The sequence below is a fragment of the Mustela putorius genome, unplaced genomic scaffold, assembly GCF_011764305.1.
Source record: "Mustela putorius furo isolate JIRA1106 unplaced genomic scaffold, ASM1176430v1.1 tig00003845_pilon_pilon_pilon, whole genome shotgun sequence".
NCBI lineage: Eukaryota > Metazoa > Chordata > Mammalia > Carnivora > Mustelidae > Mustela > Mustela putorius.
Genome location: NW_025421998.1, coordinates 15,228,559 through 15,248,666, shown reverse-complemented (window position 1 = coordinate 15,248,666; position 20,108 = coordinate 15,228,559). Strand labels below are relative to the sequence as shown.

Below are 20,108 nucleotides of genomic sequence, written 5' to 3'. Positions count from 1 at the left end.
TTAATGCAACCTCTATCAAAATCCCATCAATTGTTTTCAAAGAAATGGAACAAATAATCATACAATTTATATGGAAACAGAAAGGACTTTGAATAGCCAGAGGAATGTTGAAAAAGAAAGCCAAAGTTGGTGGCATCACAATTCCAGACTTCAAGCTCTATTGCAAAGCTGTCATCAAGACAGTATGGTACTGGCACAAAAACAGACACATAGATCAGCGGAACAGAAAAGAGAGTCCAGAAATAGACCTTCAACTCTATGGTCAACTAATCTTTGACAAAGCAAGAAAGAATGTCCAAATGAAAAAAGACAGCCTCTTCAACAAATGGTGTTGGGAAAATTGGACAGCCATGTGCAGAAAAATAAAACTGGACCTTTTCCTTATACCAGACACAAAAATAGACTCAAAATGGATAAAATACCTCAATGTAAGAAAGGAATCCATCAAAATTCTTGAGGGGAACACAGGTAGTAACTTCTTTGACCTCAGCCACAGCAACTTCTTCCTAGAAACATCGCCAAAAGCAAAGGAAGCAAGGACAAAAATGAAATATTGGGATTTCATCAAGATCAAAAACTTTTACCCAACAAAGGAAACTGTCAACAAAACCAAAAGGAAACTGACAGAATGGGAGAAGATGTTTGCAAACAACATACCAGATAAAGGGCTAGTATCCAAAATCTATAAAGGATTTATCAAACTCAACACCCAAAGAACAAATAATCCAATCAATAAATGGGCAGAGGACATGAACAGACATTTCTGTAAAGGAGACATCCAGATGGCCAACAGACACATGAAAAAGTACTCAACATCACTTGGCATCAGGGAAATACAAATCAAAACCACAATGAGATACCACCTCACACCAGTCAGAATGGCTAAAATTAACAAGTCAGGAAATGACAGATGCTGGCGAGGATGTGGAGAAAGGGGAACCCTCCTACACGTTGGTGGGAATGCAAGCTGGTGCAACCACTCTGGAAAACAGCATGGAGGTTCCTCAAAAAGCTGAAAAACAGAGCTATGCTATGACCCAGAAATTGCACTACTGAGTAATTACCATAAAGATACAAATGTAGTGATCCGAAGGGGCATGTGCATCCAAATGTTTATAGCACCAATGTTCACAATAGCCAAACTATGGCAAGAATCTAGATGCCCATCAATGGATGAATGGATAAAGAAGATGTGGTGTGTATAAATGCAATGGAATACTATGCAGCCATCAAAAGAAATGAAATCTTGCCATTTACAATGATGTGGATGGAACTAGAGGGTATTATGCTGAGTGAAATAAGTCAGTCAGAGAAAGACAATTATCATATGATCTCCCTGATATGAAGAATTTGAGAGGCAACGTGGGGGACTTGTGGGCTAGGGAAGGAAAAAATGAGACAAGATGGGATTGGGAGGGAGACAGCCATAAGAGACTCTTACTCTCACAAAACAAACTGTGGGTTGCTGGTGGGAGGTGGGTAGGGAGAGGGTGGTTGGGTTATGGACACTGGGGAGGGTATGTGCTATTTTGAGTGCAGTGAAGTGTGTAAACCTGGTGATTCACAGACCTGTACCCCTGGGCTAATAATATATCATATGTTAATATATATATATTTTAATTTTAAAAAAAGAATCCCCTGGGGAAGCGGGGAGATGTGGTCCATATAAACAATGGAATATTACTCAGCTATCAGAAAGGCTAAATACCCAACTTTTTTATCAACATGCACAGGACTAGAGGAGATTATGCTGAGTGAAATAAGTCAAGCAGAGAAAGTAAATTATCATTCAGCTTCACTTATTTATGAAGCATAAGGAATAAAGGAGGACATTAGGAGAAGGGAAGGAAAACTGAAAGGGGGTAAATCGGAGAGGGAAATGAACAATGAGAGACTACTGACTCTGACAAACAAACAGTTTTGAGGGGCGGGGGGGGTGGGAGGATTGATGAGCCTGGTGGTGGGTATTAAGGAGGGTATATATTGCATGGAGCACTAGGTATGAGACATACACAATGAATCTTGGAACACTGAAAAAATAAAATAAAATTTAAAAAAAGAAGGTCTCTCTCTCTCTCTCTTTTTCTTGAGAGTTAGGATTGTTTCACTACTGTACCTTGGCTTATTTTATTAAAGAATATGAAAAACACAGAACTGGATTCATCATAATACTGGTGCATAAAGCCCTATAACCATTTGTCAACAGAGATATTTTTATTTTATTCAACTTAGATGATGATGATTTAATAACTTGACAAATACCTGGGATCCCTGATATACCAAAACAATAAAAACATAAAAAATAATCTGCATGTTCCCCTCTGCTAAGTTAATTAACTAGAAAAGCACAAAATTTACTGACCATCTCTCAACACTGGTCCAGTTTCCTGTTTTGTTCCTGAAGGAACAGAGCACATCCTACTCTGTTAGAGTGGTCCTGTGGAAAGTGGAATGAAAGGAATTAGATAAAATTTCCCAACTCTGAAACTTTTTTTTTTTAATTTTGGGAGGGTAAATATAATTCACATATATGAATTTCTGCTTGACTTCATTTTTTGCATCTCCACATGGACAACTACCTCTCTTTACTGTGCCCTGGCCACTACGAGGTGGACCCTCAGGGATTGCATGGATGGTTTTCCTTATTCTCTGGTTGCTGTTTGGGAGTACCAATGGAAGCATCAGCAAGAGACTGGGATGTGGGGGAGAGTGAGCTTAGGGTTTCCACCCTGAAGAGGGCCTGCATCCTTGTAGGTGTTAACTTAAAGTGCCAGCTCCCACCATACCCAGAGGTCCATGCTCAAGAAACAAGAAGTACATGTAGGAGAAGTCATTCGCTTTTATACCAGTCAACCCACGGGAGAAACTTATTTCTTTTTTTCTCAGAGCCCTGGATCTCCAAGCTTGGAAATCTAGTGCCCGAGAAGAAATGCTTTTTTTCAGTTTATTGTTCTTTGAGCTTCAGTTTCCGTTGGCCAAATTTCCATTAGAAACCAGAACAAAGATTCCCATGAGTGTGATCTAAAGGGGTTTGGTTCCTGGGGTAAAGAGCAATGAGGAGAAAAATGGAGCATTGATGTGAAGAGGAAACAGAAGATTTCACAGATTCCACCCTTTGTGTCCCTCAGCATCCATGCTTGTTCTTTGCCTAGAGAAGAAATCTGTGTCCCTACAGTAGGGGGCGCACTAAGTCCTTCTTCTCTGTCTCTAGATGACCATAGGAGGCTGATTTTCTAGCAACTTTCTGTGAGAGGTAGCAGATCATGTTTTCAGGCAATCAAAGTGCCAAACAACTTAATTGAACAAAACTATGATACTATGCAACTCTGTTTGAGATTATCTCATTCCCGTATCCGCATGTGGACACAAGAGATGTAAAGAAACCAAGGAAATCATACTATAGTGTAAATAGGAAGACTAAGTATTTATGGCCCTCTCTGTAGTACTTGGTATCTGTCCTTCACTGGGGAAAAGACACACCCAACCCAAGAGACTACTCTGAGCTCTCCAAGCATGAAACTTGTCTCTAACTTGGCAGATAGAGTCAGCAGGAATCAGCAGAGAAATCAAGATTTTTGTTTAGTAAATAAAACAAAGGCTGATGGAGAAGAGGGGAGAAAAAATGGTCAAGACAAACTATTACACAAATTTGTAATAATCAAATTTCACAGGGTGTATCTACATGCTCAATAATATCCATGTTTTTTAATATGAGGTAATATGTGAATTCTTTCAAACAATAAATTTTAAGATAATAATCAAAAGTCATAAGGATTTTCTAAGAGACAATAAGGGTATGGAAGTGCCATAGTAAAAACTCTCTTGTTCCCAATGTTTAGAAGTGACGTCTCCAAGTTGTGCCTTTTCCTCTACCCAAGACTGTGTTCCTGAACCCATTCTGGGGGTGGAACACGAAGAACACACAACGTAAAACAGCATAGATTTTCAAATGTGCCCAGAAATTTTCAGAATTGTGATTTTTAGAAGATGACTCTTATGTGACAGACATGATTTTTTCCCACAGTACTAGTGTGTGTAATCAGTTGGGAATGGATAATAGAACTATGGAAACTATGATTTTATGAGATGTTCTTAGACACTATTCACAATTAATTTCATAATATAATGTTGCTTCTATTTGTCAAAATCATTGTGTCTCACTCACCTCAGAAATGAAATAAATGAATTGAGACCAAATCATTAGGATATTTCAACAATCCATCTATGCAAAATCTCCAACCCATGAGGTAATTTGAGCCCCCTTTCATAGTCAGAATGTCAATCTCACTTCAACAGACATCAACTGGTCCTGTACATTCCAACAAGATGTTTTCAATGTTGTTAGAATCACCCATTTAAATAACCATTTAATTAGAATCATTTACTTAGGACAAGAGGGCTGGTTGGTGGCTGGCTGATTTGGTTTTACTGTGTGTGGCCGAAGTGTCCGTGGTGAAGTTCACCTTACCCACAAAAAGAAGGACTCCAAATATTACTTGTTCTCTCCACATAAGGGTTATTTTCTCCATGCACAAGACCACTGTTCTCTCGGTCTGTAACACAAAGGCACTATGGACCCATGTTGAAAACTGAGATTTACATTGACCTGGCATGACTTTTCATGACAGTGTCTTCATATTTAGCTGACTTCTCTATTAAATCAGATCTCAGAGTCACCCCTCTGTGGAATCAGGCACTGAGAGAAAAGGGTTCATTTGTATTAGGACATGAGAAAGACAAATGAAGAAACATCTTCAAAACAGAGTGAAGGTAAATTTCTGCCCTTCCTACTCCCCTCCTTCCTGCACATGCTGGAGATTTTAGTCTTGACACCGGTTTCAGTAGAAAGTAAGGGTGTTGGGCTTTTTCACAGTCAAGCATGTGTTAAATATAAACTCTCATACTGCAAAAACAAAAATTCAGGGAGACAGAGGAGGAATTAATGATCCTGCGGAATCAATTTCCTATAGATGATTTGGACTTTCCTTTCAATAATCATGTTTATGAATACTATTAAGTTGTACATAAAATTTGAATTTTCACTTGAAAATGGATTTAATTCAGCTTAGACCTCCTCAGAGAGCTTTTTCTTCTTCCCAACATATGGCAGCAAGTGTTTTCCTATTTGGGGCTGGAGGATCAGTAATATAGCTTTTCTTTTCTTTTTTCTTTTCTTTTCTTTCTTTCTGGTCAAGAAGTTGACTAACTTTACAAGAAGTTAGTAAACATAGGAATATCTTATTGGGATTTTTTTCTTCATTACAGAAATCAGTTCCATAATTGTGGCAGTCGAATCAACTCATTTACAGAGGAAAGAACAAAGGTCCAGGGAACCTGGTCACAAAATCCCAGATGGAGTAACATTCAAGAAAGGGCCCTGGTCTCATCTAGGTTTGGTGCATCAACCTGTCTGAGGATCATGTCCCCCAACAGGCATTGAATGCCAGGCATATCAGTGCATGGGGTGCTGAGAAGTTAGCCCTATATTTGCTATATTTCTGCTCACTGACTCTCCACTGAAAAGTTACTAGCAGTGGGTGGGGCAGCAACTGAGAAATTAGAATCAGGAGGTGACTTCCAATCTTCCGCAGTTTTTAATCATTCTATGGTAAATCTCTCTCTGTAATGATTTACACAATATTTTATTCCTACACTCTTCATTGGTTCTGGCCAGAATCTTCAATCACCAGTGTCACAGCTCTACTCAGTAGAAATTAATATAAGTCACAATTGGAGGCACATTTTCTAACTGTTCCACTTTTTAAAAAAGTTAAACAAATAAAATTCTAGGATTATTTTTATTTACTGTGTATATCCAAAGTAGAGTTTCAATGGTAATTAATATAGAAATTATGTAGGAGATATTTCATCTTATTTTATAGTCTCCATAATATGACTTGTATGTCACATAAGGAGCCTATCTCAGCTTGAACTACTGCTCGCTAACCACATATGATGAATGGCTCATGGCTACTGCATTGAACAGCACAGATTCTCCTCCAAATGCTTCAGAAATGCTGTCCTGAACAATCTTTAGAAAAGTTCCTCCAAGGCAAATAGATTTTGCACTGCAAAGGAAGTCAACAAAACCAAAAGACAACCAATAGATTAAAAGAAAATATTTTTAAATGGTATATCAGATAACACACTAGAATCCAAAGTCTATGAAGAACTTACCAAACTCAACACCCAAAGAACAAATAATCTATTCAAGAAATGGGCAGAAGACATGAACAGACATTTCTCCTGAAAAGACATCCAAATGACCAACAAATACATGAGAAAATGCTCAACATCACTTGGCATCAGGGAAATACAAATAAAAATAATAGTGTGATATCACTTCACACAATCAGAATGGCTAAAATCTACATGTCAGGAAATGACAGATGTTGGCGAGGATGCTGAGAAAGGGGAATCCTCCCTCATTGTTGGTGGGAATGCAAGCTGGTGCAAGCACTCTGGAAAACAGTATGGAGGTTTCTCAAGAAGTTGAAAATATAGCTACCCTACAACCAAGCCTTTGCACTTCTGGATACTTATCCCAAAGATACAAATGTAGTGACCAAAGGGCACCTGCACCCCAATATGAGGTAATATTAGCAGCAGTGTCCACAGTAGCCAAAGTATGGAAAGAGTCCAGATGTCCATGGATAGATAAATGGATAAAGAAGATGTGGGGAAATAATGTATGAATATTATATGTGGCAGAAGATATGATATATATGATATATTTATATTACATATAAATATATGTAATGGAATATTACAAAGTCATCAAAAATGAAATATTTCCATTTGAAATGACATGGGTGGAACTAGAGGGTATTATGTATGCTAAGTGAAATAAATCAATCAGAGAAAGACAATTATTATATGATCTCACTGATATGTGGAATTTAGAAACAAAACTGAGGATCATAGAGGAAGAGAGAAAAAAAATAAAATAAGATAAAAACAAAGAGGGAGACAAATCATAAGAGACTCTTAATCATAGAAAACAAATTGAGGATTGCTGGAGAGGAGGGAAGTGGGGAGATGAGGTAACTGAATGATGGACATTAAGGAGGGCATGTGATGTAATGGGCATTATGTATTATACAAGACTGATAAATCACAGTCCTGTACATTTATAATCAATAATACATTATATGTTATTTAATTGAATTCAAATAAAAAATGTCCTTAAAAACTATGTCCATACAAAAATGTGCACATGAATGTTTATAGCAGCTTTATTAAAAATCAGCAGAAGCTAGCAGCAGCCAAGATGTCCTTCAATAGGTGACAGATAAACAAACTATGGCATATCCATACCATTAAATACTATTCAGCAATAAGAAGTCAGCTATCAGTCCATGAAAGGACATGGAGGAATCCTAAATTCATATTGCTAATTGAAAGAAGCCAGTCTAAAATGGATACAGCCCATATGATTCCATCTATATGAGGATTTACTGGAACTCTATGTACTTCCTGTGTAATTTTTTGGTAAACCTAGGAATTTTCTTGAAAAAGTTGTCCATAAAACAAACAAAAATAGTAGCATTGTAGAGATTTGACCACAAGTGCTAAATTTTTAACTATTACTCAAATTTATCATCCATTACTATGGGTGATTTACGTATGTTTTTGAAAGTCCAAGTTAAAGAGTTATTATGGAATATGTTGTATTAAACCTCTAGTTGTAATGGTAGGTAGGTTAAAAAAATTAAAAGAACAAGAATTGTACGAATGGATTTAAAAGAAATAAAGAAAGAAAGAGAAAGAAAGAAAGAAAGGAAGGAAGGAAGGAAGGAAGAAAGAGTTATATCTATGAAATATAGAGATTTGGGGGCAATACCAGGAGCTTAATATATTCTTTTCCCCTGGTGTTGGGGTTCTACAGTTTTATGGGGACCCTGTGGTGGTTGTCCTCTTGTTCTTTTGGCTTCTCTTCTGGGGGACGGGCCTACCACATTGTTTTTCTGTCAATTTTGTTTGGATGAGTGAGCCTGTGGTGGCTATTAAGGAGGGCATGTATTGCATGGAGCACGGTGTGTGGTGCATAAACAATGAATCTTGGAACACTGAAAAAATAAAATAATTTTTTCCTTATAATAACATGTCAAGGTAGTTATAACAACCACATTTGACAGAAGCTAATTGGAATCTTAAAATATTTCATCTGTGCATAGCCATGTAAGTAATGGAGTCTTGATTCAAATGTAAGACTGACTCCAAACTCCAAAACCTGTCATCTATAGAATTAAGCAGATATACAGAGAGTTACTTTTAAGCTCTAAAGAGTAAGGGGTCATGAGGAAAATTTCAGCAAGCTTGCAGAAATCAAGAATATTTTTCACATGCCAAGAGAGCAAAGAGCAGAAGCTGTTCTTGAAGAGCCGTCACTCAGATAACAGTGCTGGACCTCAGAACATAGTAGAGATTTTTCTAGCCCTGGTGAAATAATAGTTGTTTGGCTTTTAGAAAGACTAATTGTTTTAAGATCATAACAGTAAACATTGATCCATTAAATAATGTCAAATATAATCTATCGAATGTGAAACATTGTACATATTGACATACATAGCATAAAGCAGCTGTTATTTGAGGTTGTATTATTTGAGGTTGAGTAACTTATTTGAGATTGTTCGGCTAAGACAGAGCACACCAAGAATGTTAAGTCAGCCAGGGTCTCGAACCCTGCATCCTACATAACCTGCTTGGATGTTTTTGATTCGGGAACCAGTTCCTCTCCTATCTAAGTTCTCGCTTTGAATTCAAATTGTGATCTTATTAGATTTCCCATTGATTTTCAATAACGTGCTTCAAGCTTAAAAATGTTATTTTACTTATTCAGTATACTGACTTCTCCCTCCCCCTGCTGTCCATTGCAGGTATGACATACACTTTATATTTCCTCTGTATTGGAGCTCAGTTGAGTGAAAAGTCTATTACAGCTTAGTGATGGAAGAGCCCAGAAATACTAAGCAGGGAACCTGTTATTCCAACTGTCTACTCAGTGTGCTTGGTAGTTTTAGGTCAATAACTCCTCCTTGAAGTCCCCCATTTCCCAGCCTCAAATGCAAGTAGAGACTGATATGTTTGGTGTCTTATGTATCCCTGTAAACACTAGATATTTCCTCGTGACTATGCATATTTATGTCTATATAAATGGCACAGAATTCCTGTCAATCCATGTCTGTCCATCTGTCTGTCCCCCAGTTCACTGATCCTCAGTGCTGCTCTTGGTGCCACTGGCTGCCGCCACTGCATTAATTCATACACCAACGGTTACAGACACTTGTGCTGCTGCCCAAACTGGCTGTCACCAATAAGGCTGTCCTCGACAGCTTGGGGGCTATGCATACTGGGAGTAAGCATTTCCCCAGGAGTCTGATCTCAGGGTGGCTAGTCTCTGGGAAATACACAGACACATTTTCCATAAACACTGCCCATGCTGTGTTATCTGACAGCGAAGTTTTTACCGACTTGACGGCTCCCACAGAGCATCCCATTGTTTGATGAGGTTATGGGCTCCTGTCTGATGATGAGGAAGCTGAGGGTCTCTGTTCATACCTAGTGTCCGTGAAGTGTCTCCCTCAGAGATGAGCTTCTCCATGTGCTTTAGGGGCAGCAAAGGGGAGGCTGGCTTGCAGAGGCTACAGCACACAGAAGAGCCAGGCTGCCTGCACTGTGACCAGACCCCCTTGTCCTGACTGTGAGCCCTGGAGTCAGTGGTCCTCCTGCTGTTTCTCAGCTCCTCATCTGCACACAGGAAAATCAGCAGCTACCTCATAGTTTCATGAAAATTAAATAATGTAATATATGCAGAACAGTAAAGAGTGGGTCTGGCTAATAAAGATTGTTAGTTATTATTTTATTTACTATTAACTGTAATTAATATTATATATAAATACAAATAAAGATACAATAACATAAATGTACCTCGTTTTTTTTCTGTTTTATCCTGCTCCTTAATCTGAAGCAGATAAAACTGTGAAAATTATTTGTGCTTTCATCCATCATTCAATGGCTCAGCCCACCCTCAGTCTCCTTCACTCCCTCCACTCTCAGATCACACAGTAGACCTCAAAGATACGAACGTAATTGAGAAAGGATCTTGCTGTGGGACCCACGGTGAGACCGAGTGTAAAATAAATGTAACCGAGGGCCACAGACCCTGTGACGTGCGATCTGCATCTCAGAAGACAGAGCAGGGGAAGGGTCTTGATGCTCTCCTACTCCCTGTCATCCCCTCACCTGACTGTCCTCCAGGACCCCCTGTGTGAAACGGGAGCGCTGTCCTCCAGGTTGCCCATGACAGAGACCAGAGCCTCCCTGGGGAGCTACCCTTTCTCAGGGCCCCCATCCCACTGGTCACCTGCCATTTCCATCCTCTGTGTTCCTGCCTCCTGTGTCTCCTGCTTTGTACCACGTCCTGTCTCCCCCACCTTCCATCCAGCTCTTCCTGCTGTGGTTCCTGCACCAGCTCCTGTCTCCCTGCCTCAGTCAGCCTCTCCCCGCCCCACCAGAGCACCATGGGACATAGAACCCTGCATTGTTCCACGGGATCCTCAATCCACTGTAGGAGGTGAAAGTTTCATCAGCCTATTTTAGTGATGAGCAGATTGAGGCATAGGGAAGGGAATAATTTGTGCAAGGCAATACAAAGAGTAAGAGGTAGAGCTAGGATTTGAACAGCAGCTCAGTGCTAGAGTCCATGCTCACAGCTAATTCATGTGCAGCTCTTCAGTATTTACAGAAACACTGCATTGACCACATCTCCTGTTCAAAAACCTTCAGTTACAGAAAGGATTAAGGAAGTCATCGTCTTCAGCCTGACAGCAAGCACCATTTCCACCAACCTAACCCAGTTGTCCTACCTCCCAGTACTGTCTCCTTTGTCTCTTAGCTTTTCTGAAAATGTTGTGTACCAAAACTCTCAAGCCATTGCTCAGCTGGCTTTTCTCTCCTTCACACTGTTGCTCTGCAAACCTACTCTCCATTCCCAGGAGAGAAGCCCTCTCCCACCCCACCCCCACCCCCTGGCTGCTGGGAGGTGTTCTCTGCATTTCCTTAGGAACTCTCCCCAACATTGTCATGTGTGCTGGCTGCACTGCCCTCTGCACTGACCTGTCCTGTTTCCACCACTAGGCTAGAAATCTGAGTTAGAGACTGTGTTATGTTATTCTCAACACACACACACACATGATAGTGCAGCAGGTTCCAGGCAGAAAGACTCATTTGAGTGATTGGAGGTACAGCGATGGGACAGTGAATCATGGAAACTCCAAGTTACTTGACATTCTGGACTCTTGGTATTGGATCTAAAATTAGGTTAAACCATGAAAGCAGAGTCCAAGGAAATCCAGATATGAATTAGCAGAAAATATATTGCTCAGTCAACAGAAACTCAAGTAAGTATTAAACTCTTGATTGCCTCATTATGAAGGTTACTTTGTGGAGATTTTTTTTTTCTGTCAGGATTTGTTTTTTTGCAAAAAAGAAAACATTTTAGTTTTAGAAAACATTCACATTTTAGTTCATGCTTTTGATGTTTATCTTTCTAATCTAATCTAATTTCTCAGAGTAATGTGCTTACTTAATTAGACATTCAGAGCAGCAGGATAATAATAATAATAAGAGAAAGGCTTCCTTAGACATTACTCATCAAGCTTCCAGTTCTGAATCCATGACTGGCTTCCTGCCTCTGACTTTTACCCCCACTGAGTGGTGTTTGGGCACATTACCACTTCATTGGATCATGGAACTGAACCAGAACAAACGTTGTCGCGGTGTTGTGCTGGGTAGCTTCTTGTTCAAGACCAAATGCAGGTAGGTAGCAGGCAGAGAAGCAGTGTCAAAGTGACTGACTTTACTGTATTATATTTTCACTGTCTGAACATTCAAGTTAGGAAATAATTATCATTAAAAACTATTACTGGAATTAATATACCTAGAAAGGAAGAATTGATTCCAAAGCACCCCAGGCTCATTCGGCCAGTGGCTACAAGTGAAACAGAACAGGAGTCTGGGCTCCTGCTGCCCTGGGATGGATCCAGAACTGATGGGCAACTGGTGGAGGAGAGGGTGTCTAGGGGCTACTTGCCTTCTGACTTTCTTTCTCCAATACCTAGTGTGGCAACAGCACAGAGTAGTGTTTAGCTGTGGAAGGAACGGATAAGAAGTCAAGGAAGAAAGAAAGAAAGAAAGAAAGAAAGAAAGAAAGAAAGAAAGAAAGAAAGGAGAGAGAAAGGAAGGAAGGAAGGAAGGAAGGAAGGAAGGAAGGAAGGAAGGAAGACAAACATCAGAGGCACCAGAAATTAAAACGTTAACACTTCCCTTGTAAGGATGGCTTGAAATTTAATATCATAGAGATTTGGAAAATTAGCACCCTTTTGATAGATGTACTTTGAAAGGGTATAAAGGGGGTCTGTTTGCAGTTTTACATGTTGGTCTAACTATGTCCTGCTTCCCTGCGTATTCAATGGAAGAAAGGAGGAAGCACAATTCTCTGTTGGACGATAGGCTGTAGGTGTTATGTGGGACCAGACAGCTGAAGTGAACCAGTTGTGATGCTGAGGAAAGGGTGGTTTGTCACCTTCTGATCATGGAGAGACTAAAAATAAAGAATAGTTCAATTGCATCATATAATCTGTGCTATTAGCCTAGATGAAAACACTGAAATTGGAATTTGACACCTTCTGAAAATAGTTTGCTGGTTTGCCTGGGACAGTCTGGCTAACTCCTGGGGGCCCTGTGTAATCATTATTAGAATTCTTTAACCTCTCTGAAGCATTCTTGCTAAAATGATCAATTATAGACTCACCCTATATGTAGTCAGTAGATTTGAAACATAATTTTTCTAGTTTTTAATAAAAACTAGAGTAAGAAAAGTATGGTGACAAAACTGCTGAGGATGTTTCCTAAACTTGATTAAGAAAAAGAAAAAACAGCTTTAGGAAGGTGTAATTTATATACCATAAACTTCATCCTTTGTAAATGTGTGATTGCCTAGTTTTTAGTAAATTTATTTTTTTTAAACCAACATCATGATACAATTTTAGAACAATTTTATCATCCAAAAAAGATTCTTCATTTGTACATAATCCCTGCACCTACTTCCAGTCCTAGATAAACCACTGATTGAATTTATGTTTTGTAAGTATGCCCTTTCTGGGAATTTACTAGAAATTAAATCATACAATGTGTCATTTCTTACATCTGGCTTCTTATACTTAACATAAGGTGTTTGAGGGTCATTCGTATTATAATGTGAGTAGTTTGTCCCTTTGTGTTGCTGCATACTGTTCCCTTGCGTGGATGACAGCATTTCAGTTCATCAGTGGATAGACATTATAATTGTTGCCCGTGTTTGTTATTATGACTAATCCTGCTATGACCTTTGACATACAAGTCTCTGTGGAGACTTTTGTTTTTATTTTTCGTAGGTTCCTAGCAGAGGATTCATTGGGTCTTTTGGTGGGTTTTCTGTTTAACTTTTAAGTAATTGTCAACGTTCTTTGTTCTCCAAAGTTGCTATGCCATTTTATGTCTCCTCCAGCTGTGTGTGATACTTGGTTTCCCCAATTGAATATATATACACACAACATATATATTTTTTCAGCTATTAAAGAGAGAGATTTTTCCATTTGCAACAGCATGGATGGACTGAGAGGGTATAATACTAAGTGAAATATGACAGAGAAAGACAATTACCATATATGATTTCGCTTGGATGCAGAATGCAAGAAAAAAAAAAAAGAAGAAGGAATGGGAAAAAAGAGACAAAAACCAGACTTTTATACACAGAGAACAAACTGGTGGTTGCCAGTCAGAAGGTGGATATGGGGATGGGAGAAATTGAGAAATTGTATAAAAAGCAGCCATTGTAATGAGCACTGAGTAATTCATAGAATTGTCATATTATTATATTGTACACCTGAAACTAACATAACACCGTATGTTAATTATGTTCCAATTTCTTTTTCTTTTAAAAAGTTTGATTCTCCCTGTCCTCACTAATACATGGTAAGGTTGTCTGTTTGATGACAGGCATTGTAACATGTGTATAGTGGTATATCCTTGTAGATTTCATTTACCCCTATGAATACAATACTGAAAATATTTTCAGGTGCTTATTAGTTATTCATATATTTTCTTTGTAGAAAAGTGTATTTTAAGCCTTTTATTAATTTTTTTTAACTTGTGTTGTTTTTCTTCTTATGGAGTTGTGTGAGTTCTTTATCCATTCTAAATAAAAGTCCTTTATATGATTCACAAATATTTCTTTCCCAGGCTGTAGCCTTTCATTTTCCTCATGAAGCCTTTTGAAACACATGTTTTGAGTTTTGATGAAGTATAGTTTATCAGATTGTATTCTTTGATGGATAATGTGTCTTGGGTCATACCATAAACTCAAGGTTGGGTTGACCATAAACAGGAGGGATTATTTTTAGACTCTCAGTTCTCTTCTACTGACCTTTATGCTTCTTTGCACCAGCAACATACTGGATTAGTTATGTTACTTAATCCCTCTGTAGCTTTGAAATCAGATGCTATGAGGCCTTGGTTGATAGGCCTGCCCTGTTGTCCCCAGTATCTCATGTGTCAGTGATAAACATTTCCACATCTTCTGTGTATGAGGTCTCATCAGTCCCATCATCCAAATCAATTTTTGGGTGGACCTCTCCCCCACCTACTTCTGCAGGGTGACCATATCAGTCCTCCAACTTTGTTCTCTTTCAAAATAATCTTCCTCTAGGGGTGCCTGGGTAGCTCTATCATTTAAGGTTTGGCCTTTGGCTCAGGTCATGCTCCTGGGGTCCTGAGATCAAACCCTGCTCCATGGTAAGCCTGCTTCTCCCTTTTCCACTCCTCATGCTTGTGTTCCCACTTTCACTGTCTCTCTCTCTCTGTCAAATAAATAAATAAAAACTTCAAAAAATATTCTTTCTTTACTTTTGGTATTTGAGTTTTCTTTTTTTTTAAAATATTTTATTTATTTGACACAAAGAGAGAAATCACAAGTAGGCAGAGAGGCAGGCAGAGAGAGGGGAGAAAGCAGGTTCCCTGCGGAGCAGAAAGCCCGACGTGGGGCTCGATCCCAGGATCCTGGGATCATGACCTGAGCTGAAGGCAGAGGCTTTAACCCACTGAGCCACCCAGGTGCCCCTGGTATTTGGGTTTTCATGTTAATTTTAGGGCAAGATTTTTCATTTAGGGCAAGCCCACAAAACCTGCTGCATTCAATTGTTAGTGAGTTTAATGAGAATTACTGTCATGACAATAGTGAATCTTCTAATCCATGAACATGAATCTTCCCTGCATTTATTTGGATATTATTTTTTTTCTCTGCATTGTTTTGTAATTTTCAGCATAAAAGTTTTACTTTTCTTTTGTTAAATTAATTCCTAAGTGTTTTGTTCTCTTTGGTTCTATAGTAAATGAAATTATTTCCTTAATATTTTCAAGTTTTCATATATGGACATACAACTGATATTTTGTATATTGAAGTTGTACCTTGTGATGATGCTGACCTTGTTTACGAGTTCTAGTTTTGGCTTTGTGTGCATGTAAGTCCTATGGAATTATATACATACAGGATTATGTAATCTGTAGATGAAGACATTTTTGCATTTCCTTTTCAATCTGCTAGAGATCTTCTTTAGTTGCATGTTTGGAACATGTATTACCTGTTGAGTGGGGATGTCAAAAACAGACATCCTGTCTTTTTCCAATCTTTGGGGAAAAGCAATCAGTCTTTCAATGTTAAATATGATGTCAGCTGTGGGTTTTCACAGATGCCCTTTATCTGGATGAATAAGTTTCCTTTTACTGAGATTGTTTCTTCAGTAAACTGGAATATTCTCTTAAAGCTCTCTAGTGAATAGTTCACTTCAGGTTAAAACTTTTCTTTTTTTTTTTTTTTTTAAAGATTTTATTTATTTATTTGACAGAGAGAGATCACAAGTAGACAGAGAGGCAGACAGAGAGAGAGAGGGAAGCAGGCTCCCTGCTGAGCAGAGAGCCCGATGCGGGACTTGATCCCAGGACTCCGAGATCATGACCCGAGCCGAAGGCAGCGGCTCAACCCACTGAGCCACCCAGGCGCCCGAGGTTGAAACTTTTCTAATCTGGATTTTATTTTTTTAAATATATGCTCTGTTTTATAATTGTGGTGCCCTTCATTAAAATATCTATTTGTTGACTTTTTTGGTCATACTTTCCTTAAGTCTTCAACATGGTTTTCTATAGTATTTTTTTTGTGTGTGTGTGCACATTTGTAATAGTCACTTTGCGGTCTTTGCTAAAGAAAACATCTGGACACAATCAAGAACCGTTTCTATTGAGTTGGGGGGGGTGTTTCCCATAATAATACTTGCTCTTTTCTGATTCTTTGCCTGTCTTGTTATTTTTCTCAAAAACTCTTCTGGTGAAAATATATTGTAGTGCAATTGCTGGGTCATAGGATAGCTCTATTTTTGATTTTTTGCGGAATCTCTACACTGTTTTCCAAACTGGATGCATCAACTTGCATTCCCAAAAAAGACACAGTGATGTAGTGAAAAAAAGGCCATATGTGCCTCAATGAACATAGCAGCAATGACCACAATCGCCAAACTGTAGAAAGAGCCAAGACGCCCTTCAAAAGACAAATGGATAAAGAGGATATGGCCCATATATAAAATGGAATATTACTCAGCCATCAGAAAGGATGAATACCCAACTTTTTTACCAACATGGATAGGACTGGAGGAGATTCTGCTGAGTGAAATATGTCAAGCAGAGATCAATTATCATATGGTTTCACTTACTTGTAGAACATAAGGAATAACATGGAGGACATTAGGAGAAAGAAAGGAAAAGTGAATTGGTGGAAACTGGAGAGGGAGATGAAGCATAAGAGATGGTGGATTCTGAGACACAAATTGAGGGTTTTGGAAGGGGGGAGGTGGGCCATGGATTAACCAGGTGGTGGGTATTAAGGAGGGCACCTGTTGCATGGAGCACTGGTGTTGTGCATAAACAATGAATCTTGGAACACTGAAAAAAAAAAGGAAAAAAAATAGTCTTTAAAATGGCACGGTGGAGCAAATTAAAGCAAGTTTGCCAAAAGCTAAAAAAATAAAGTGAAATAAGTGAAGCCATATGATGATATGATATGATATGATATAATATAATATGATAGTTGAAATGCAATGTTGAAGGGCATCTTAGCTCTTTCCACAGTTTGGTGATTGCGGCCCTTGCTGCTATGAACATTGGGGTACAGATGGCTCTTTTTTCACTACATCTGTATCTTTGGGGTAAATACCCAATAGTGCAATTGCAGTGTCATAGGGTAGCTCTATTTTTCATTTCTTAAGGAAGCTCCCCACTACTTTCCGAAGTGGCTAAACCAACTTTCATTCACACCAACAGCATAAGAGTGTCCCCCTTTCTCCACGCCCCGTCCAACACATGTTGTTTACTCTCTTGTTAATTTTGGCCATTCTTACTGGTGTAAGGTGGTATCTCAATGTGGTTTTGATTTGAATCTCCCTGATGGCTAGTGATAATGAACAGTTTTTCATGTGTCTGTTAGCCATTTGTATGTCTTCTTCGGAAAAGTGTCTGTTAATGTCTTCTGCTCATTTAATGTTTTTATTTTTATTTTATTTTATTTATTTGCTTATTTATCTGGTAGACAGCAAAGCAAGGTTTATTGAGCAATAGCAAGGTGATAGTATAAAACTCCTGAAGAGGGAGGGAACCCAAAAGGGTTACCCTTGGGACTATAATGTTTTTAGACATGCACAGGTAAATGATGAAAAAGAATAAATATAAATGCCAGGAGAAAATGAGATGCCATTTGCATGGAAGCAGATTATTGGAATTTAGCAAGCTGAGATGTATCTGAAAAGCTTTCCTCCCAGATGCATGTATTTATAGTAACAGGGAGTGGTCCCTTTTCTTTTATTTTGATATTTTACAAGGCTTCTTAAGGCATTCTACACTGAACAGATAGGTCTGTAGAACCTCTATGCTATGGTCAACTAATCTTCAACAAAGAAGGAAAAAATATACAGTGGAAAAAAGACAGTCTCTTCAATAAATGATGCTAACATTATAGTCTCAATGAGACAGTCCATTCACTTAGAATACGTAGCTTGACATATAGGCTGATCAACACATCTGATATTACAAGAATGCATGCATATGGATGTGTGAGTCCAACAGGGCAAAATATGAGGTATTTCAAGTCACACTATTTTCAAGTGGAGCAGCAATAAATGGTTAATTACGATATATCCTTGACTCAGCTTGATATTTCCCTGGAAGAAATCTGTTCATTCACTGTGGTACTTTGTTCATGGCCATAAATTTGTATATCCTGGCCTATAACAGTGGTTCTCACAGTTTAATCACACAACTAACATTATTAGCATCACTTGTGAGGAATACAGATTCTTGGTCCCTGCCCCAGATCTGCTGACTCTGAAACTGCTGCATGTGACCCAAAAGGGGTGAAAGAACACATATCTCAGCATATCTACAGAGGAACAAGGAACTGTGGAAACAGTCAAGAAGCTTTAGAGAAAGGCAACATCTGTGCAATTTTGAATAAAGCTACATCATATCACTCACTAAACAAGAAACTAGACTGAAACATAAATCCCTGCCTCACTCCCTTTATTGACATGGTGACCTAAGATGAATAGCCACTTAGTCAATGGAGATGCTTCTGGTCACACTCTGTGGTTCACATGGGAGCCAGGCTGCTTCAAATGTGAAAAAGATGCCCAAAGAAAACCTCTTCTCCCAATGAAAAGAAAACAATATAAAGGAACTTGAACCCCCAAAATGCACCTCCACAAGGTCTGTGGTGGTAGGTTCTTTCAAAATCACCTAGCACACAGTTGTAGGGGACACTCAACCAGCATGTCATAAAAGGTCTAGGAGGCGGGGAGCAATGCCTTCCTTTCATCAACAGGCTTTTAGAGCAGTGTCCCAAGACTAGCCAGGCTGGGGCAGGCTGCCCTCCAGCCAACTGCATCACTGTGGCAGCCCCAGCCCAAGCCTTTTCTGTTTTGACAGGTGACTCTTCTCCCTCTGTCCATGACTCTTGACTTTTCCCATGATTGCTACTCAATACTGCAAAAGTTCACACTCTTAGCACCTGAAAAGTTGGAGGCGGACGCCCGGCGGCCACTCGTCCCTCAGCTCTGCTCAGGGAATGCTCCCCTGCGCCAGGGCCCCCAGGTGGGCCACGGTGGCCGCGACATGCCCCAGGCGAGAAAGGGCCCTGGGCCACAGCGAGCAGGGCGGATCGCAGGGCTGCACAACGGCCGGCCAGTTCTCATGAGGGCTCTGCCAAAACCGATCCAGGTCTGGGCAGAACGCTTGTGAGAATTGGCCAGAAAACGCCAGGCCAACTCGCTCCGGGCTCCACACGTCTGCAGGACGGCCCCCTGGGCCTGGCCCGGCATCGCCAGCGCTCGCTTCCTAACCCTGCCAGAAAGCCCTCCGGGAGGCATGCTCCGAAAAGGCCGATGCCTCCTGCTCCGCAGCCTCCCGGGGTCCCCTCCCTGGCACTGTCCCATGGGGTCCGGCCTGCCCCGAGGCCCGGGCTCGAACCATCGCCTGCTAACCAAGCCTTCTGTTTCCAGGGTCCTGTCCCTCAGGACCTCCAACTGGGAACTCCTGAGTCGCGGGCCACGCCTCCCCCTCCCACCCCGGCGGAAGAGTGCCTTTCGGCGCTTCGGAGAAGCCTCGGATCGGATCGAAAGAAACCTCGTGCCCCCAGTAAGGTCAGCCCCAACCTTGGGCGACCCAGCCGCCCGAACAGTCGGAGGCGGAGGCCTGGCAGCCACCCGTCCTTCAACTCTGCTCTGGGACGCTCCCCCGCGCCAGGTCCCAGGGTGGGCCGCGTCCGTCCCAGCGGCCACCCAGGTGGCCGTGACATGCCCCAGGCGAGAAAGGGCCCTGGGCCACGGAGAGCAGGGCGGTCCGCAGGGCCGCCCAACGCCGGGGAATTCTCACGAGCGTTCTGCCCAAACCGATCCTGGTGTGGGGAGAATGCTCGTGAGAATTGGCCAGAAAACGCCCGGACAACTCGCTTCGGGCGCCGCAATCTGCTG

General features: G+C 40.3%; 1 gene segment (V, D, J or C); it reads right to left on the bottom strand.

Moving 5' to 3' along the window:
* LOC123394826 overlaps window positions 1-19,457 on the bottom strand; it is a 111,613-nt gene extending 92,156 nt beyond the window's left edge. The window contains 1 exon segment of the C gene segment in view: window positions 19,240-19,457. Within this exon segment, the coding sequence occupies window positions 19,240-19,457 (218 nt within the window).
* Window positions 19,458-20,108: the final 651 nt, after the last annotated feature.